General features: G+C 49.2%; 1 protein-coding gene across 2 annotated transcripts in view; it reads right to left on the bottom strand.

Annotated features, from left to right (window-relative positions):
* Positions 1 to 917: 917 nt before the first annotated feature.
* LOC119164581 (uncharacterized) overlaps positions 918 to 15,273 on the bottom strand; it is a 30,111-nt gene continuing 15,755 nt past the window's right edge. The window contains exon 5 of one of the 2 annotated variants that reach the window (XM_075872519.1): positions 918 to 3,619. In XM_075872519.1, coding sequence (XP_075728634.1) covers positions 3,539 to 3,619 — 81 coding nt within the window. In that variant the 3' untranslated portion in view covers positions 918 to 3,538. The other variant, XM_075872517.1, reaches the window with a different exon arrangement.

Below are 15,273 nucleotides of genomic sequence, written 5' to 3' on the forward strand. Positions count from 1 at the left end.
TGACAGCGTAACATTTTATAAGGATGCAATCTCAATCTGCAACACGCTCAGGCTGTTACAATGCAATTAAAAACTGGGCATGTTGGGCCCTTTCCGATCTACAAACTTACATCATTCTTTTTTCTCATACCTTGATGCATATTTAAACCAACTTGTTGCTGGGCTAGTTGGTAAATCGATATAAAAAATTATCTGCCCACAACTTCGTTGAAAAAGTTGCAGGCAGGCACGGAGTACCAAATATGTTTGCAGAGCCCGAGATATTCCGGAAGTTGGGTCAACACATTTGCAATAGCAAAAAACGCAGCTGCAACAAGCACCAGAGGCCATTCGGAAAAGGTTTCACTGAAGCCACCTATTCAATATCCTTGTCTTGTGGCAAGGTATACATTGGTCCGACCGAGAGGTGTGTTAATGGCCAGTTAAGACATGCCCAAAAATTTAGCAAGAGAGATGACAAGGAGGTGCATCTATGTGGCTGTGTATGCTATATTGAGATGCGAGGCACGTTTTTTTCTCAAATGAAGAGACTTGGCAGAAGCACAATAATGACAGCACGTGATGCTTTAGAGACTTGTTTTCATCAAAAAGTGTGAGCACCGCTGTATAAGTACACTGTTGCATCCCTCTTGCACCCCCCCCCCCCCCAAAATTAACTTTGTCAATTCTAGGCTGCAAGAAAAAAAAAGAATGTTCCTCATAACATGTGCAGTTGGCTTCATAAGTGTTTGTGTGCATGTGCGACAGTAATAATATTATGAGGGCTTTTACATGCTGAAACCACGATACGTTTACGAGAGACACCGTAGCGGACGACTCCGCAAATTTCGCGATCTGCTGTTCTTAAAAGTGCACTGACATCGCACAATGCAAGGGCCTCCACCATTTCATCTACATGAAAATGAGACCGCCACGGCTAGGAGGAGGATGTGAAACTTTATTTAACCAAGGGATTTGGGCACGTACGTTCCAGGGTCCCCGCACGACCCCACTGCAGTAAGCATTCACGAGTAGTTCCACGACGTGGGCTGCACAGCCAATGGCGATCTTCTGCTTGGCAGGGTCTGTCTAGCGCAGCAAGGTCTCTCATTCCTTCCATGTTTTCAGTGGCTCTGAGCCCCACAGGGGAGGGTTTGCCGGGCATTCCGAGAAGATATGAGTAAGGGTAGCGTGGTGGTGGGCGCATTGGGCACAGGATGGGATGTATGCTCCCAGGTAGACGGGGGAAGGAAAATAGGGGGAGGGAGGTGTGCAGGTCTGGAGGCGCCGCCATAATATTTGGTGAAAGTTGTCCGGCGATCAGTGGGGTCGGGGGTATAGCTGGCATTCGGCGCGGCTAGGATCGAACCAGCGACCTTCGGGTCAGCAGCTGAGCACTGCGACCACTGTTCCACAAAAGTGAACACCATATGCCGAAAGACTTAGATATATTCACGCATTAGTACAATGAATAAACAGTTGCAAGTGAGCGTTGTAAGTGTTTGGTGCCTGGGTGTATGCATGAGTGAATAATGTGTATACAGCTCAAATAATTTTGTTCAAAGGTGCACGTTTGATGCGTAACAGAAAGTGTCACCTGGAAAGTAAGAACATTATGAGGAAGATATGTTCATCACTTACAGATAATATCCTGAACACCTATGCTTGTGAGTGCACAGTGTCCTTAATGACATTGCGTTCAAGTGTACAAGCTACAAGTGGTAGTATGTGCTAAAAGTCTGATCTGATATCAATCCGAAAATCAAACTGCGAAGTCAACGTATTGAGCTGGTCAAAAAAAGCTGTCTCTTGTCACTACAAAATGAACCACTAAAGGTAATCTTCACTGTGGCACAAGAGTACAAGCGAGCATTACAACAACATGACACAGACTAGACATGACCCATAAGAAAGTAGGGGTATAACATAGCATTAAATATACGTTTCAATTCATGAGCCCTTTACAATGATGCATTAAAAAAAAAAACTGGGTGTGCCACACTAGGTTCGATTCTGATGACTGCTCCGTTGGTACACAATCATCATTCATAAAGTGCAGCACACACAGGGACAGTGGACGAAACATGAGGAAACCTAGTCCTGTTTTTCTCTTTTGTTTCGTCTGTGCCTATACACGCTGCCTTTTACGAATGATGAATTTTAACTTACCCACTATAAAGTTACCTCTAATGGCGAATTCCATTGTGAGAGCAGGAGAAATCAAAAGCATCCTGAACGTGCTCTTTTCAGAGCTGGTATGTTTCAGTGGTCGAACATAGGTCAGAGCATTGTTATCTATTGGTAGAGCAAGAGCCCTTCCACTGCGCTTAGAGCAGTCAGGAGCCGTTTGTAGTGCTCTGGTCGGAAAAGCGGAGTAGGCACACTCAACGATAGTCATGTGACCTTTGAACGTCACAGTTTTCGAATTTATTTTCAGGTGGCAAGCGCAGCGGCAGTGGTAGCAAGCACGTGTGGTTTGACACCACTATTTTGTATTAATGACGACGACAGCTGGATGCTTGCCTAATGCACCTTTGCACAAACATACTATGTATAAGAATAATGAACATGTGACTGACTTCGTATGTATTTTGCTGCTGCCCCACAGAGAATGCTGGGGGCTTCGAATGTTTCAATCACTAGGTCTCCCCACTCGAACCCTCTCAACTGCTCTCCGGGAGCATGCCACATTCCAGTGGCAGATCCAGTGACTCTTCTCTCAGTGCTCTGCGCCCCACTCCTCAGTGCCCTGCCCCTCTACCCCTCTTCTCTCAATGTAATTCGCCATTACTTGCACTTCCAGCTGCCATGCTTTGCATCACAACAATACAACATTTTTCTGCCACAGTGTCGAGCTGACAATCAAACACTAACACTTCAATAGGCCCACACGATTACAAAATATGATTACAGCTGTCTCAAGGATCACCCCTGTCTGAGACACACTTAGAAGTATGCAAGACTACGTGAAAGTGGCAAAGAAGCGTATCGGGACATATATGCAGGTAGTGCGAGTGTCAATTTCTGTGCTGCCGGAACCAACAACACTCAACACTGCTTTAAACACCTTGGATTGTGCATAGGCTTTTGAAATGCCATTTAGATAGTTACAGAATTTCAGAGATGCCAGAACAAAACGCTGCTGCCGATGCCGTGAAGTGAAAACAAAGTGTGTTCTATATATACTTTTATTACATTTGATTATGGCCATGAATATTTTACACCTTAATGAAGTGCACACACATGTACATAAATAGAAAACAGTGAATCAACCTAGGAATTTTCGCTTAACTACTGATAATTTGGGACACAATTCCTGCATTCCCTTGATCGGTTCAGTTTCCATAGTAAAACAATGAGCATGAGTAGTAAACGATGCAACATTATATATGGAGATGCAGTGTTTAAAAGACAAGGAAATGCGCTGGAATGAACAATGACTCGTCTTACAGGAAGCATTACATGAAGCATGTGCAAGGCTTCCATTCGACCGAGTTTTAATGGACAAGCGAGTTTATCCTTGGTTTGCTACCCACAATGCCTACTGATGTTTCATGGGCTACTTGTGGAGATGCATCGCAGAGGTGCTTTCCCCACATGCTGCTCCTGCTGGCCCCTTTTCACTCACACTGGCGTTTTCCTGTAAGACAATATGCACACTGTTACTACAAACGTTATCAAGGAAACGAGCAAACTATCGAAGAAAAGGAAAGCTATGAAAACAGTGTTCACGAACCTGAAGCACAGTATGTTGGCGAATTGCATGCGGCAACATGTGCCCTGAACTTTTTGAAAGTGCCAGTTGGCCAGAACAAGCACGGCTAGAATGATGCCCCCTTAAAGTGGCCCTGCAACACTTTTCCAGGTAGCCATCAAATGGCTTCACTGAAAGAGTTTATTGCTTCACTAATCAAGCACTGTAAATATTTTTAGAATCCATCAGGCATGAGTGGTGTTACAAGAATTTGTTGCATACTATAATTGCTTTCATAGACGGGGCATGTAGCGCAAAGGCAAGATAACCGCTAGTCATTAAGGGTCACAGACTAGATTCCAAGAGAATGAAAGCGAATGAAGGGGAGACGCAAAGTTAGGTTGGCAGATGGGATTAGTAAGTTTGTGTGTATCAAGTGACAGCAGCCAGCACAGGGCCGAGTTGAATGGCGGAACATGGGAGAGGCCTTTGTCCTGCAGTGGGCTAGTCAGGCTGACAATGATCATGACAACTGATTTCTCTCTTCTCTCATGCTGACAAGTGTATAGGAAGATTAGGATGGAGGGATGGGATGGGGTGCAGAAGTAACGTCACGCGCATGTCTTTGAGCACTTCATTTTTTTTTTTCTTCAAACGCATGACTTACTTTCAGTGTGATCAGATGCATGGTAGTCTAGGAAACTATGCAGCTCGAACCAGCCAATGACTGCGAATTTGGCGATATAATGAAACCATTCAAGTATATGGCATCATTTGCTGGAAAAAAAGGGAACGATTCGCAGCTAACTTTAAAATTTGTTATAATTTCTCTGCCTCATGCTACGCTGATTATTTGGCTCACACATTCTCAGAAGCATCCACTACCGATCAGTAGCATTTTCTGACCTCTGAAAAAGTCTTGTAGTGCTCCTCTAAACACAACGACTGATTTCTTTTTACTTTTGTTTGCAGTGCGAAGAATACAGAAAAAGTTGCAGAGAATCCTCAAGCATATTCTTAAAGGGCCCCCAAAACAGCCAGAGCTCATAATTTAGTTGCAGTTTTGCAGTTGTGCATTGGTCTACAATGAACACATAGCCATGAGAATTTTTTTAAACGGTGCCGTAACAGCGGAGTTACCCGCATTTTACCACCCAAAAGCGCCCTCGCTCGTTTCGCTCTCTCCTTCAATATGCTCCATTCTCCAACTCCTCCTCACTGTGCGAAGAGGAAGAGCAGCGAGCATGCGTACCTGCGAGCAGACATCAGGTTCTTTTTTGTGGATGACAATATGTATCCAACTGTTGTGGAAATATCAAAAATTGTAAAACAATTACAAAATCTTAACATTTATTGATAAACACATTTTCTGCTGCAGACGCAGACGTATTGTAAAAGTTTTGTTGTAAATGTGAATAAATAATAATCATAATGTTAGGTGACACCATCATAATGTTACAAAATATTGTCATTGTATAACTAGTTGCTTTATTACTTTATGTGTTGTTTTGTTGCTTGTTTCATATTTGTGCTTATGTTCATTTCATTATGTTCATTCCTGTCAATTTGTTACTTCTGTAACTAGCAATTACATGCTTACTATATTAATTATTATGCCCTTGTTTATTCACTATGTTTCAAAGTTGATTTGTTATTTTGAAATCTGTTGCTTCTGCTTCCCCAGTGTGGTCAGGCCTAGCCAGGAGGTTTAGGTCCTTTTGCCTTACCTTGCAGATAAACTCTAGCTGTATGTTCCCCCCCCCCCCCCCCCAAAAAAAAAAGACAACAGCATTGCTGACATCATGGTGCACGCTTAGGATTATCGAAAGACCCAGAGAGGAGAAAAGATTGTTTCTTTGAAAGTCGTGAGGCACCTGTGACTCGTATTGCTGCTGCGTCTATCATCGTTGATATCGTGATGGCATCCTGAACTCTATGCACGCACATACCTCCGATGTTACAATCATTAGAGAAATGAAAGAAGAGTAATTTTAAGGGCTAGTTCCTTTTTTTTTGCTAGACAACATTAATCAGAACAAAAGACAAGAAAGCCAAGGAACGTATAGACAATGGTTACGAGAGGGCCCCGTGGTCTCTTGGGTAGCGTGACGCAAGGACCAATGGACTGGAACAGGGAGCATCCAGGCAGTGGCAAGGCAAAAGGCAGCCAGAGCAAACAAAACGCTTATATTTATGACATATGTACAGAGCGTGGACGAGGAGGCAGCCCGGTACTGGATGCGCCGGCCTTTTATAGGCGCCGAGACGCTCAGGGAGGAGGATGCAGCCCCGCTGTTGGACGCGCGCAGCATCTCTGACGGACGCCTCTGGCGTCTGTGAAGGACGCGCCCAGTGTTTCTGGCGGGCGCACTCAGTGTCTGAGCAAGAGATGCCAGCACACTCGTAACAGAATGTTACTTATAGTTGCTATGATATAAATGTGAAGAAAGTAAAGACAAAAAAACAAAAAAACAAGGCATTACTTGCAGCTGCAGCAGCAGTCATCTGCCGTTGGGAAGTTATTCTTTTTGCCACATCACTTTCTTCACATTTACACCACAATTACTACAATGCACATTCTCTATACTTTTCTAGGCTCTCTTGTATAATTATTTCTAATTAATGTTATGTCCAGCAAAAAATAACAAAGCCCTTAAAATTCTTTTTTGTTTAATCATAGCACGGGTGTCATTCAGGCAGACAGGGATCGTCGGTCGGCTGCCAGTGCATAAAAAGATCACATGCATCATAACGCCAGCAGGCCGAAAAAAAAAAAGCGTGCCTAGAATATACTGGCTAGAGTGCAGCCAAGGGGGCCCCCCCTATGCGAGGAAGTGGCAACGACGTGGTGATGCCTTCCATCATTGGCTGGCAGGTGCGGCCAGTTGTCATAAAGGTGTAGCTTGTGTGTGGGCATGTGCAACGCTGCTCTGTCGGTCCTTCATGCTTGGTGTTGTCAGAGGTTGTATTGGCAACGTCTACTCTATTTTTTTTTGTCATGTTTGCATTGTTATTTGCGCTCATACGTGTAATGAAAACTTTTCTGAATAATGATGCAATAGGAGACACATCACTGCAGGCTCAAAACCTGCTTTGTGCCGCTGTACGGGAATGGCCATAGCTCGAACTTACACGAGGTGTCAACGTTCACTGTCCCGTCGGACATCGACCCCTTGGCTTGTGTCAGTATCTTGTGTTCACCGCATATGGTTAAGAGAAATACAGATGCCATGTTGAGAAACACAGGACAGTGAAAGTGACCCCGCCCCACTTTACATTTGCATATATGAGATGCTGTGTTACAATAAATAGCATGGAGAAACAGGAAGAGTAAGATTGAGAACTGTACATTAAAGCGTATACAGGAGCATGCATACCTAGGACAACTACTAACACGAAAGCCTAATTGGTTGGTTGGTTGGTTGCGAAACTTTATTGAGGTCCTGCAAGACGCACGTCAGCGCGCAGCGGGCGACTCCCACGTCGGGACCGTTAGGCCAAGCCTATCGGCTGCTCCGCGGGCCTGCTGGACGGCCCAAAGTTGGTCGGCCAGGAGGGAGCTGCGTAGGGCCGCCTCCCACCTGACCGATGTAGTGTTGGGGTTAGTGTACATTGCCTTGCACTCCCAGAGCATGTGCGCCAGCGTGGATACATCCCCACATGTGGGGCAAGCGTCATTGGGAAACACGTCAGGATAAATAGCGTGAAGAGATCTCAGGTTAGGGTACGTGTCGGTCTGCAGTAGTCTGAGCGTAAGGGCCTGTGGCCTATTAAGATTTGGATGAGGGAGTGGATATAGTCTCCACGCGAGGTAAAAATATTTTGTTATTTCGTTGTACGTGGCAGGCGCGTCCCTGTTTTCCGAAACCCCGTTGGCCCCGAATCGTTGCCCGGAACCTGCGCGGTCGGTTAGTGCGCGCGCGGCCTCGTGGGCAGACTCGTTAACGTTGGGGGGAGCGCCTTGGACCTGTCCAACATGTGCAGGAAACCAAATCAGTACGTGGTGCTTGATGCCGTCGCGGCCACCACTTTGGAGCACGCGGAGGGCTTTCTTGGAGATTACACCGCGCTCGAAAGCGCGAATAGCTGACCTAGAGTTACTATAAATGACCTCCCTTTCACCTTCCAGGATGGCCAGGGCGATGGCCACTTGCTCGGCAACCGTCGGATCGTCAGTGTGAACCGATGCGCAGTTGGTGATTTGTTGTTTGGAGTCGACGACGACTGCGGAGAAGGCGCGGCTCCCACGGTACGCGGCCGCGTCGACAAAGCTGACGCCGTGCTCCTCACTGTGAATCTGCTTGAGAAGAGTGGCAGCTCTAGCCCGTCGCCTACCACGATTGTGCTCGGGATGGACATTCCTCGGTATCGGTGCCACGGTGATGAGGTCACGAATCTCACGGGGTACCTGTCTCATCTTCTCGTCCACTTCAGCCGGAGAGTTGGGCCCGCTCCTGCGCTTCGGCAATCTCCTCCAACGTATTGTGTACTCCGAGCTGGAGCAGGCGCTCGATGCGCGTCCTGATCGGGATACCGAGGGCCCGCTTGGTAATCTTTCTGAGCAAGACGTTGATCTTGTCACGCTCGGCACGCTGCCATTTGTGCATGGCCGCGACATATGAAAAGTGGCAGAGCACAAAGGCATTGACCAGGCGGATTAGGTTGTCTTCCTTGAGGCCTTGGTAGCGGTTGGCCACCCGCCGAACCAGCCGAACCGCGTTATCCGTCTTGGCGGCGAGCTTGAGTATAGTCTTGCCGTTGGAACCATTAGACTCGATGGTCATGCCGAGGACCCGAATGGAGTCAACTCTGGGTATTGCACTGCCATCTCCGGTGTAGAGCTTGATATCACTCTTCGAGATCGGCTGCCAGTTTTTGGGCTTGGGCCCTCGCCTAGTGGGTTGGTAAAGGAGAAGCTCGGACTTGCTTGGGGAACACCTCAGGCCTGTGGGACGGAGGTAATCTTCCGTGGTGTCTATGGCCTCCTGCAGGGAGCGCTCGACTTGCCCGTCGCTGCCACCTGTGCACCAAATAGTAATATCGTCCGCGTAATTTGTGTGGTTAATGCCTTCGATACATGAGAGCCTCTTGGACAACCCGACCATGACAAGATTGAACAGGGTGGGCGATATCACTGACCCTTGTGGCGTGCCGCGCGATCCCAGCTCGATGTCCTCGGAGACAAGGTCTCCCACACTCAGGGTGGCTCTCCTACGGGTCAAGAACGATTTGACATATTTGTAGAATCTGACTCCAAGGCCGAGCTCAGCAATCGACCGCAACACGAAAGAGTGAGCAACATTGTCGAAGGCTTTCTCTAAGTCGAGGCCGAGAATGGCCCGCATGTCTCGAGTGTTGCAGTCAATGACTTGGTGCTTGAGCAGCTTCATAGCGTCTTGCGTCGAAAGCTTGGCCCGAAAACCAATCATGGTGTACGGGTAGAGCCCATTGTCTTCCAGGTACCGAGTCAACCTATTGAGGACCACATGCTCGGCTACCTTTCCCACGCAGGATGTGAGCGAAATGGGGCGCATGTTGTCCAAGTTGGGTGACCTCCCCGGCTTAGGAATGAGCACGGTGCGCGCGACCTTCCACGGGTCGGGGACCTCGCCGCTCTTCCATGCCTCGTTGATGACCTCGGTGAGGTAGTCGATTGACCGGTCGTCCAGGTTGCGCAGGGTCTTATTAGTTATGCCGTCGGGCCCGCGGCAGACCTCCCATTGAGCCCGTAAAGCGCCTGCCAAACCTCTTCGTGGCATATCTCGGCGTCCAGTTCAGTGTTGGCCGGTCCTGAGTACTCGGGGTACGTTGTTGCGGGGTTCGAGTCGACAGGGAGGTACTTTTGCACCAGCTTCTTCAAAACCTCCTCTTCTGAAGAGGACTGCTTGGCTTCGTGCATGGCTCGCGCTAGTACGTTCCGCTGGTTAGTTTTGGTGTTAGTCTCGCTGAGCAGGTGCTTGAGCAGGTTCTATGTCTTGCCATTACGCATCTGGCCATCTACCGAGTTGCACACCTCGTCCCACTGCTGCTTGGAGAGGACGCGACAGTGCTCCTCGATGGTCTTGTTTAGGTCGGAGATTTTCTTGCGCAACCTGCGATTGAGGCGCTGGCCTTTCCAGTGGGCGAGAAGTGACTGCTTGGCCTCGAGCAGGTGGGCAAGGCGGCTATCCATTTTTTTAACCGGAAGGTCAGTACTAATATTCTTGGTGGTACTTATGACGTCCTCTCTGAGCTGGCTAATCCACTCCTGTAGGCTTGGCCTGGTTGAAGGTAGGGGTCGGTCGTTGCGGACTTTGCGAAACTGGTCCCAGTTTGTCCAAGAAAACTCCCGTGCCCTCTTTCGGACCATTAAGAACTGCGTCACCAGGACGTAATGGTCGCTACCTAAGTCAATGTTTGAGTTGGCCCACTGTACATCGGGGAGATTCTTGACGAATGTCAAGTCGGGAGTGGAGTCTCTGCAGGATGAGGTGCCCAACCGAGTTGGAAAGGCCTTGTCGGTGATTAGAGTCAGGTCCATGTCCATCGCGTTCTGCCACAGTTCCGCGCCCTTGCTGGTATTGTACGGGTAGCCCCAAGTGTGGTGCGGAGCATTAAAATCGCCCGCCACAATCAGGGGGTTGGGACCTGCCAAGTTGACGGCCTTCTTTATGAGGGCCCTGAAGCGCTGCCGTCGGTCCTTAGGGCTACTGTACACGTTGAGAAAAAAGATGCTGCTTCGGTCCGAGCTGCGCGGCAGAATCTCGGTCATGACATATTCGGCGCTGCTGGTGGCCATTTTGAGGTCGTGAGAGATGTGTGTGAGCTTGTTACTGACCAAGGTGCAGACACCCCGGCCATCGGAATAACGCGAGATGGGCTTGTAACCAGTCAGTGTGACGTTTGGAGTTAATGTTTCCTGAAGCAGAATGACGAGGGGTTTTTCGCTAGAGCATCGAATGTACTGCTGCAAGGACGCCTTTTTACTAGGAAAGCCCCTGCAGTTCCATTGCCAAATAAGAAACGTCTCACTTGGCTTGGCCATCTTGGTGCTTTTGTGGGCTGGTGGTGCCCTCAGATTGGCTAAGAATAGCGTGGACGATGGGGCCCGTAGCGCCGGGCTGGGGTTGTACGACGGCGGTTGAGGTCAGAGCTGGTTTCACTGCGCTTTCGAGAAACGACTCTACCTTGGATACTCGGTCGTTTTGCGCGGCCAGGGTGATCTGCAGTTGGGCGAAATTCTCCCCGAGCTTATTGATGCTTTCACTGAGCGCGGATAGCGTGTCTCGAAGCTCAGACCTGACTCGAATTGCTACACTTCCCTGTTCGTAGGCGACGGCCCTTTTCTTGGGAGCACTTTGACCCTCACTGCTGCTGTCGCCGGCTTTAGTGCTGTGCACCTCCATGGGTAAGGGCATTGTATCGGCGACGCATGCGACGGCGGGTTGCGGTGGTGGGTTTCTCGCGTTCTTAATCTCAGCAATTTCGGACAAAAGCCTGTTTATGGTTTCCTTCATCGCTGCGTTCTCGCGTTTCAGCTGAGAAATCTCGCGCGTGCTCTCCGCATGCTCTGGGAGTGACCCCGACAGTACCTCAGCTGGCCCTCCTCGGACCGTGTCGGCCCAGGTTATAGAGCCCGACTTCTTGCTTCTCGCTGACACCCCGCTAGGCTGCTGTTGACGCCCGGTAGACCTGGATTGAGACCTGGAGCGGCTCCCAGACTTGTAGCGCCGGGCTCCTCCTCGGGACCGGGAGCGGCTCCTGGACCGGGAACGGCCCCTGGAACGGGACCGAGAAAGTCGCCTGGAACGGCCCCCGGAACCACGTGACTGCTGGAAGTCCTGCCCATCCGTTGGGGGTGATGGTGGTGCCGTGGCTTGGCCTTGATCGGTGGCGCGAGACTTTTCCCAGCGCCTTCGTCGCACGACATATGGGATCTCGAATCTTTGCCTACTGTACTTGTCAGCCGTGAGGTGTTGCCCACCACACAGCCTGCACTTGGGGGTACACTTGTGTTGTGCGTCAGGATTTGAAGCCCCACAGCCCCGACATACGACGTCGCCTGGGCTGGGACACACATCAGCACGGTGACCGAGCCGACCACAAGCGTACCAAATGTCTATTTTCTTGCGATAAAGCGAACATTGCACAAGGGTGGGGCCGTAGCGTACAAAGTTTGGGACTCTATGACCGTCGAAGGCGACGATTACCGTACCGGTGCTGCCTATGCGCTTGGCTGCCAGGGCGAGCGGATTGCTTTCATTTACGATCTTGTTGTCAATATCATTCGGGCCGTCTACGAGTGGAATACCTCGGATCACGCCCTTGCACGTGGAATGAGGGGCGGCCTCGTAGGCACTGACCTTGTATGTTCGGCCCATGACGACAATCTGCCGAACTTTGACGTAGTGGTTGGCATTTTCCCTTCTAGGTGTGCTGACAACCATAATATTCTGCTGCACGTTGGGGCATAGCGTGTCGCCCCGCAAATCTTCGGCGCAGATGCTTGTGGCTGCCAGGATTGCATCAGCCACCACGGTGCAGCCGGTCTTGACAATATTGATACAAAACAGCGGCTAAACACGGCTGCAAGAAAGAGGAGGACGAAGTGGGTTTTTCCATTGGATGCTGTTCTGACGCCATCTTGCTCGTCGGGTTCTCTGCGCTGTGAATAGCTCATTAAACAAGTTACTCGTAACATTATTGGTGGAGGTGCGGGGTACGATAAGAAGGCTCAGCAGAGTATACGGTAGGAACAGGATGTAGGCCGACATTCGATAGCTCTTGACGAACGACCGCTTGTATTAAAGAGATCGTGGTCGGGGAAGGCGCAGGCGTCGGAAATGTCGTGGCTACCGGTTGTGCTGCCTCGACCTCTCGACGGATGATGCGTGTAAGGTTGTCACATTGAGGGGCCTGGTGGAAGGCGTCGTCACACGAAGAAGTGGCCGCTGTGTTCGGAAGGCGCACGATGCTTTGGGCTACGCGGCGGGCTTTAGCTTGTTCGAGACGACGGCATTCTTTAAGGATTGTGTCGATGCTCGAGACGTTGTTAAAAACCAGCAGGTTGAAAGCATCGTCAGCAATGCCTTTCAAGACGTGGTTAACCTTTTCGTCTTCCGACATGGACTGGTCGGCCTTGGAACAAAGGGCCAAGACGTCAAGAATGTAAGAGACGTACGATTCGGTAGAAGACTGGGCCAGTGTGGCAAGAGTCTTCTTCGCAGCGAGCTGACGACCAGATGAATCGCCAAACAGGTCACGTATCTTTTCTTTGAAGAGATCCCAGCTCGTTATGTCTGCTTCGTGGCTTTCAAACCATGTTCGGGGAGTGCCGTCCATGTAGAAAAGCACGTTGGCGAGCATGAGCGTAGGATCCCATCGGTGAGTAGCACTGACGCGCTCGTACCGCTTCAGCCAAGTGTCGAGATCGATCGTACCATCACCGGAGAAAGTGCCGGGATCCCGGAGGTGCGGTATTGTGACGTAGGTGGTGGCTTGGACAGATGAGGGCGGCGTAGAGGAAGTACCGGCAGTCGAAGCAGTCGAAAGGTCGCCGATGGTGCGACCACTGCGCGTCTCCATCGAGGTACGGGGGTCGTCCACCTCCACCAATAATGTTACGAGTAACTTGTTTAATGAGCTATTCACAGCGCAGAGAACCCGACGAGCAAGATGGCGTCAGAACAGCATCCAACCGAAAAACCCACTTCGTCCTCCTCTTTCTTGCAGCCGTGTTCAGCCGCTGTTTTGTATCAATATTGAGGCCTCCGCGAGGCCGAATCACGATCTTCGTATCCTCCCTGGGGAGCTGGGGCATCCGGCCAGCGCGGATGATTCTAGCCTTGATGTTATTGCCACTGTTGCAGCCTCGCGGGGCCTCGGCCGTTGTCGACTTCGTCTCGTTGAGAGTAGCACCATTAGGATTAGCGCCTGCCGAGCGCGCGCCAGCTCTTCTGGCGCCTGCAGACTGCCAACCTCGGTCTTCTGTCACCTCTTCGGGGGTTATGTCCTCCCCCACCACCTGATATTCCATTTTTTTCTGAAAATAAGCCCTGAGAAGAGCGAAAAGGGCACCCGGGAACGGCGACGCGGCTGGCGTCGCGCCGGCGTGGGCTTACCTCGTTAGGCTTAGCCCAGGCGGTGGCCGGCTCCGGAGAAAAAACGTTCCAAAACGTGAAAATAGTTCACTCACGCAGCAGGTTTTGGCATCAAAATAGTCCTGGCACTTTCACTGATGCGACACAAACAAAGCTGAACGCGCACTCGAAAAATTCACTTGAATATCATTGTAGGAAGCAGAAGCCACTCGAAGGTCGTATGAACAACACAGACGCCGCGCCGCGTCCCCACGAAAGCCTAATCACAAAAAGAAATTCATCGGAGATTAAAAATGAGCTACAGCGCATTCAGCAGACACTCCGAGATAATGTGAGGAAATCTACCACTCTCATCAAAGCGACAAAATGTATACAGCCATCGCAGTCATGCTACCGAAGTCTTCCGATTTGCAGCGATTTTTGAAGCAGCAGAATTTTCCTATTTGGAGCACTTTGGGGCAGGTAGTTTTATATCTGGGAGCACTCCAGAGCAGCTCACTCCACATGATCACAGAGTACTCTGGTGAAGCAAGTTGGATTTATGCTCAAGGACATGAATAATTATTTTGCGGGTTTTGTGAAGAGCTAGAAATATTTTGATTCATTGCCAATCTCATGGAGCCAATCATCTTAGGAGCACTCCCCATTTCACTCGATGATGCAAAGATAATGGCATCATGCTGCTGAGCATAGGCATGCACTGCACTGAACAAAATTGTAATTTATGAAATAACATTTAAAGTATGCACCTATGTGGTTATCAGCAGACATGGTAGACAAACGGTGTGATGTACAGCGCTAGAATCTCGCACTGTCTCAAATGTATTACCCTAAGACGACTGCAAGGAGGAATAGAGGTTCTTTTTCTACATTATCGATTGTATTGTTTGTCGTAACATAATGTCACTTTATAGTGCTATTAAGAGAGTGTAAATGACAATATACAAGAGACAGATTACACAAACGAGCGCTCTTTCTCATCCGTCTCTTGCGTTTGCTCCCTTTTATACCACTATAGATCAGTACAATCTCGCCAAGATTTTCATGGTTCTAAACATGAGCGCCATAGAGCCAACCTCCTCCAACACTTCCAACTCCTGAGACGCATCTCGGTGCTAGGACTGTATAATTTAACATACTTCATTTTTCTTTTGCAGCGAAGTTTTAAATGGCTGTTACTTTCTGCCTGTACACCAAGAACTCCCTTGTGGCCTCTAGAAGGCATAGAAAAAAAAAAGCCTCACAGGGTATCGTATGCGTACAATAAAGACGATTCAAGGTGAAACCTATATTGTTTTTATTGCAATAGCAAATATATGGACATTCGCGGCTGTTTTGTGCCGTTTCCGACATGTTTTGTGTAATGTGCAAATCGATAGCACGCCCACACCTTGCGCATTGTACGTTTCACATGCAGGCAAACGTGCGCAAGCGGGGGCGACGAACGCATATTGAGTGTGATGCACCACTAATCTGACCTCAACCGAGAGGTGTAGTGTTAAAAAAAAACTAAGGAACAAC

This window comes from Rhipicephalus microplus, chromosome 8 (assembly GCF_043290135.1).
Source record: "Rhipicephalus microplus isolate Deutch F79 chromosome 8, USDA_Rmic, whole genome shotgun sequence".
NCBI classification, from domain to species: domain Eukaryota; kingdom Metazoa; phylum Arthropoda; class Arachnida; order Ixodida; family Ixodidae; genus Rhipicephalus; species Rhipicephalus microplus.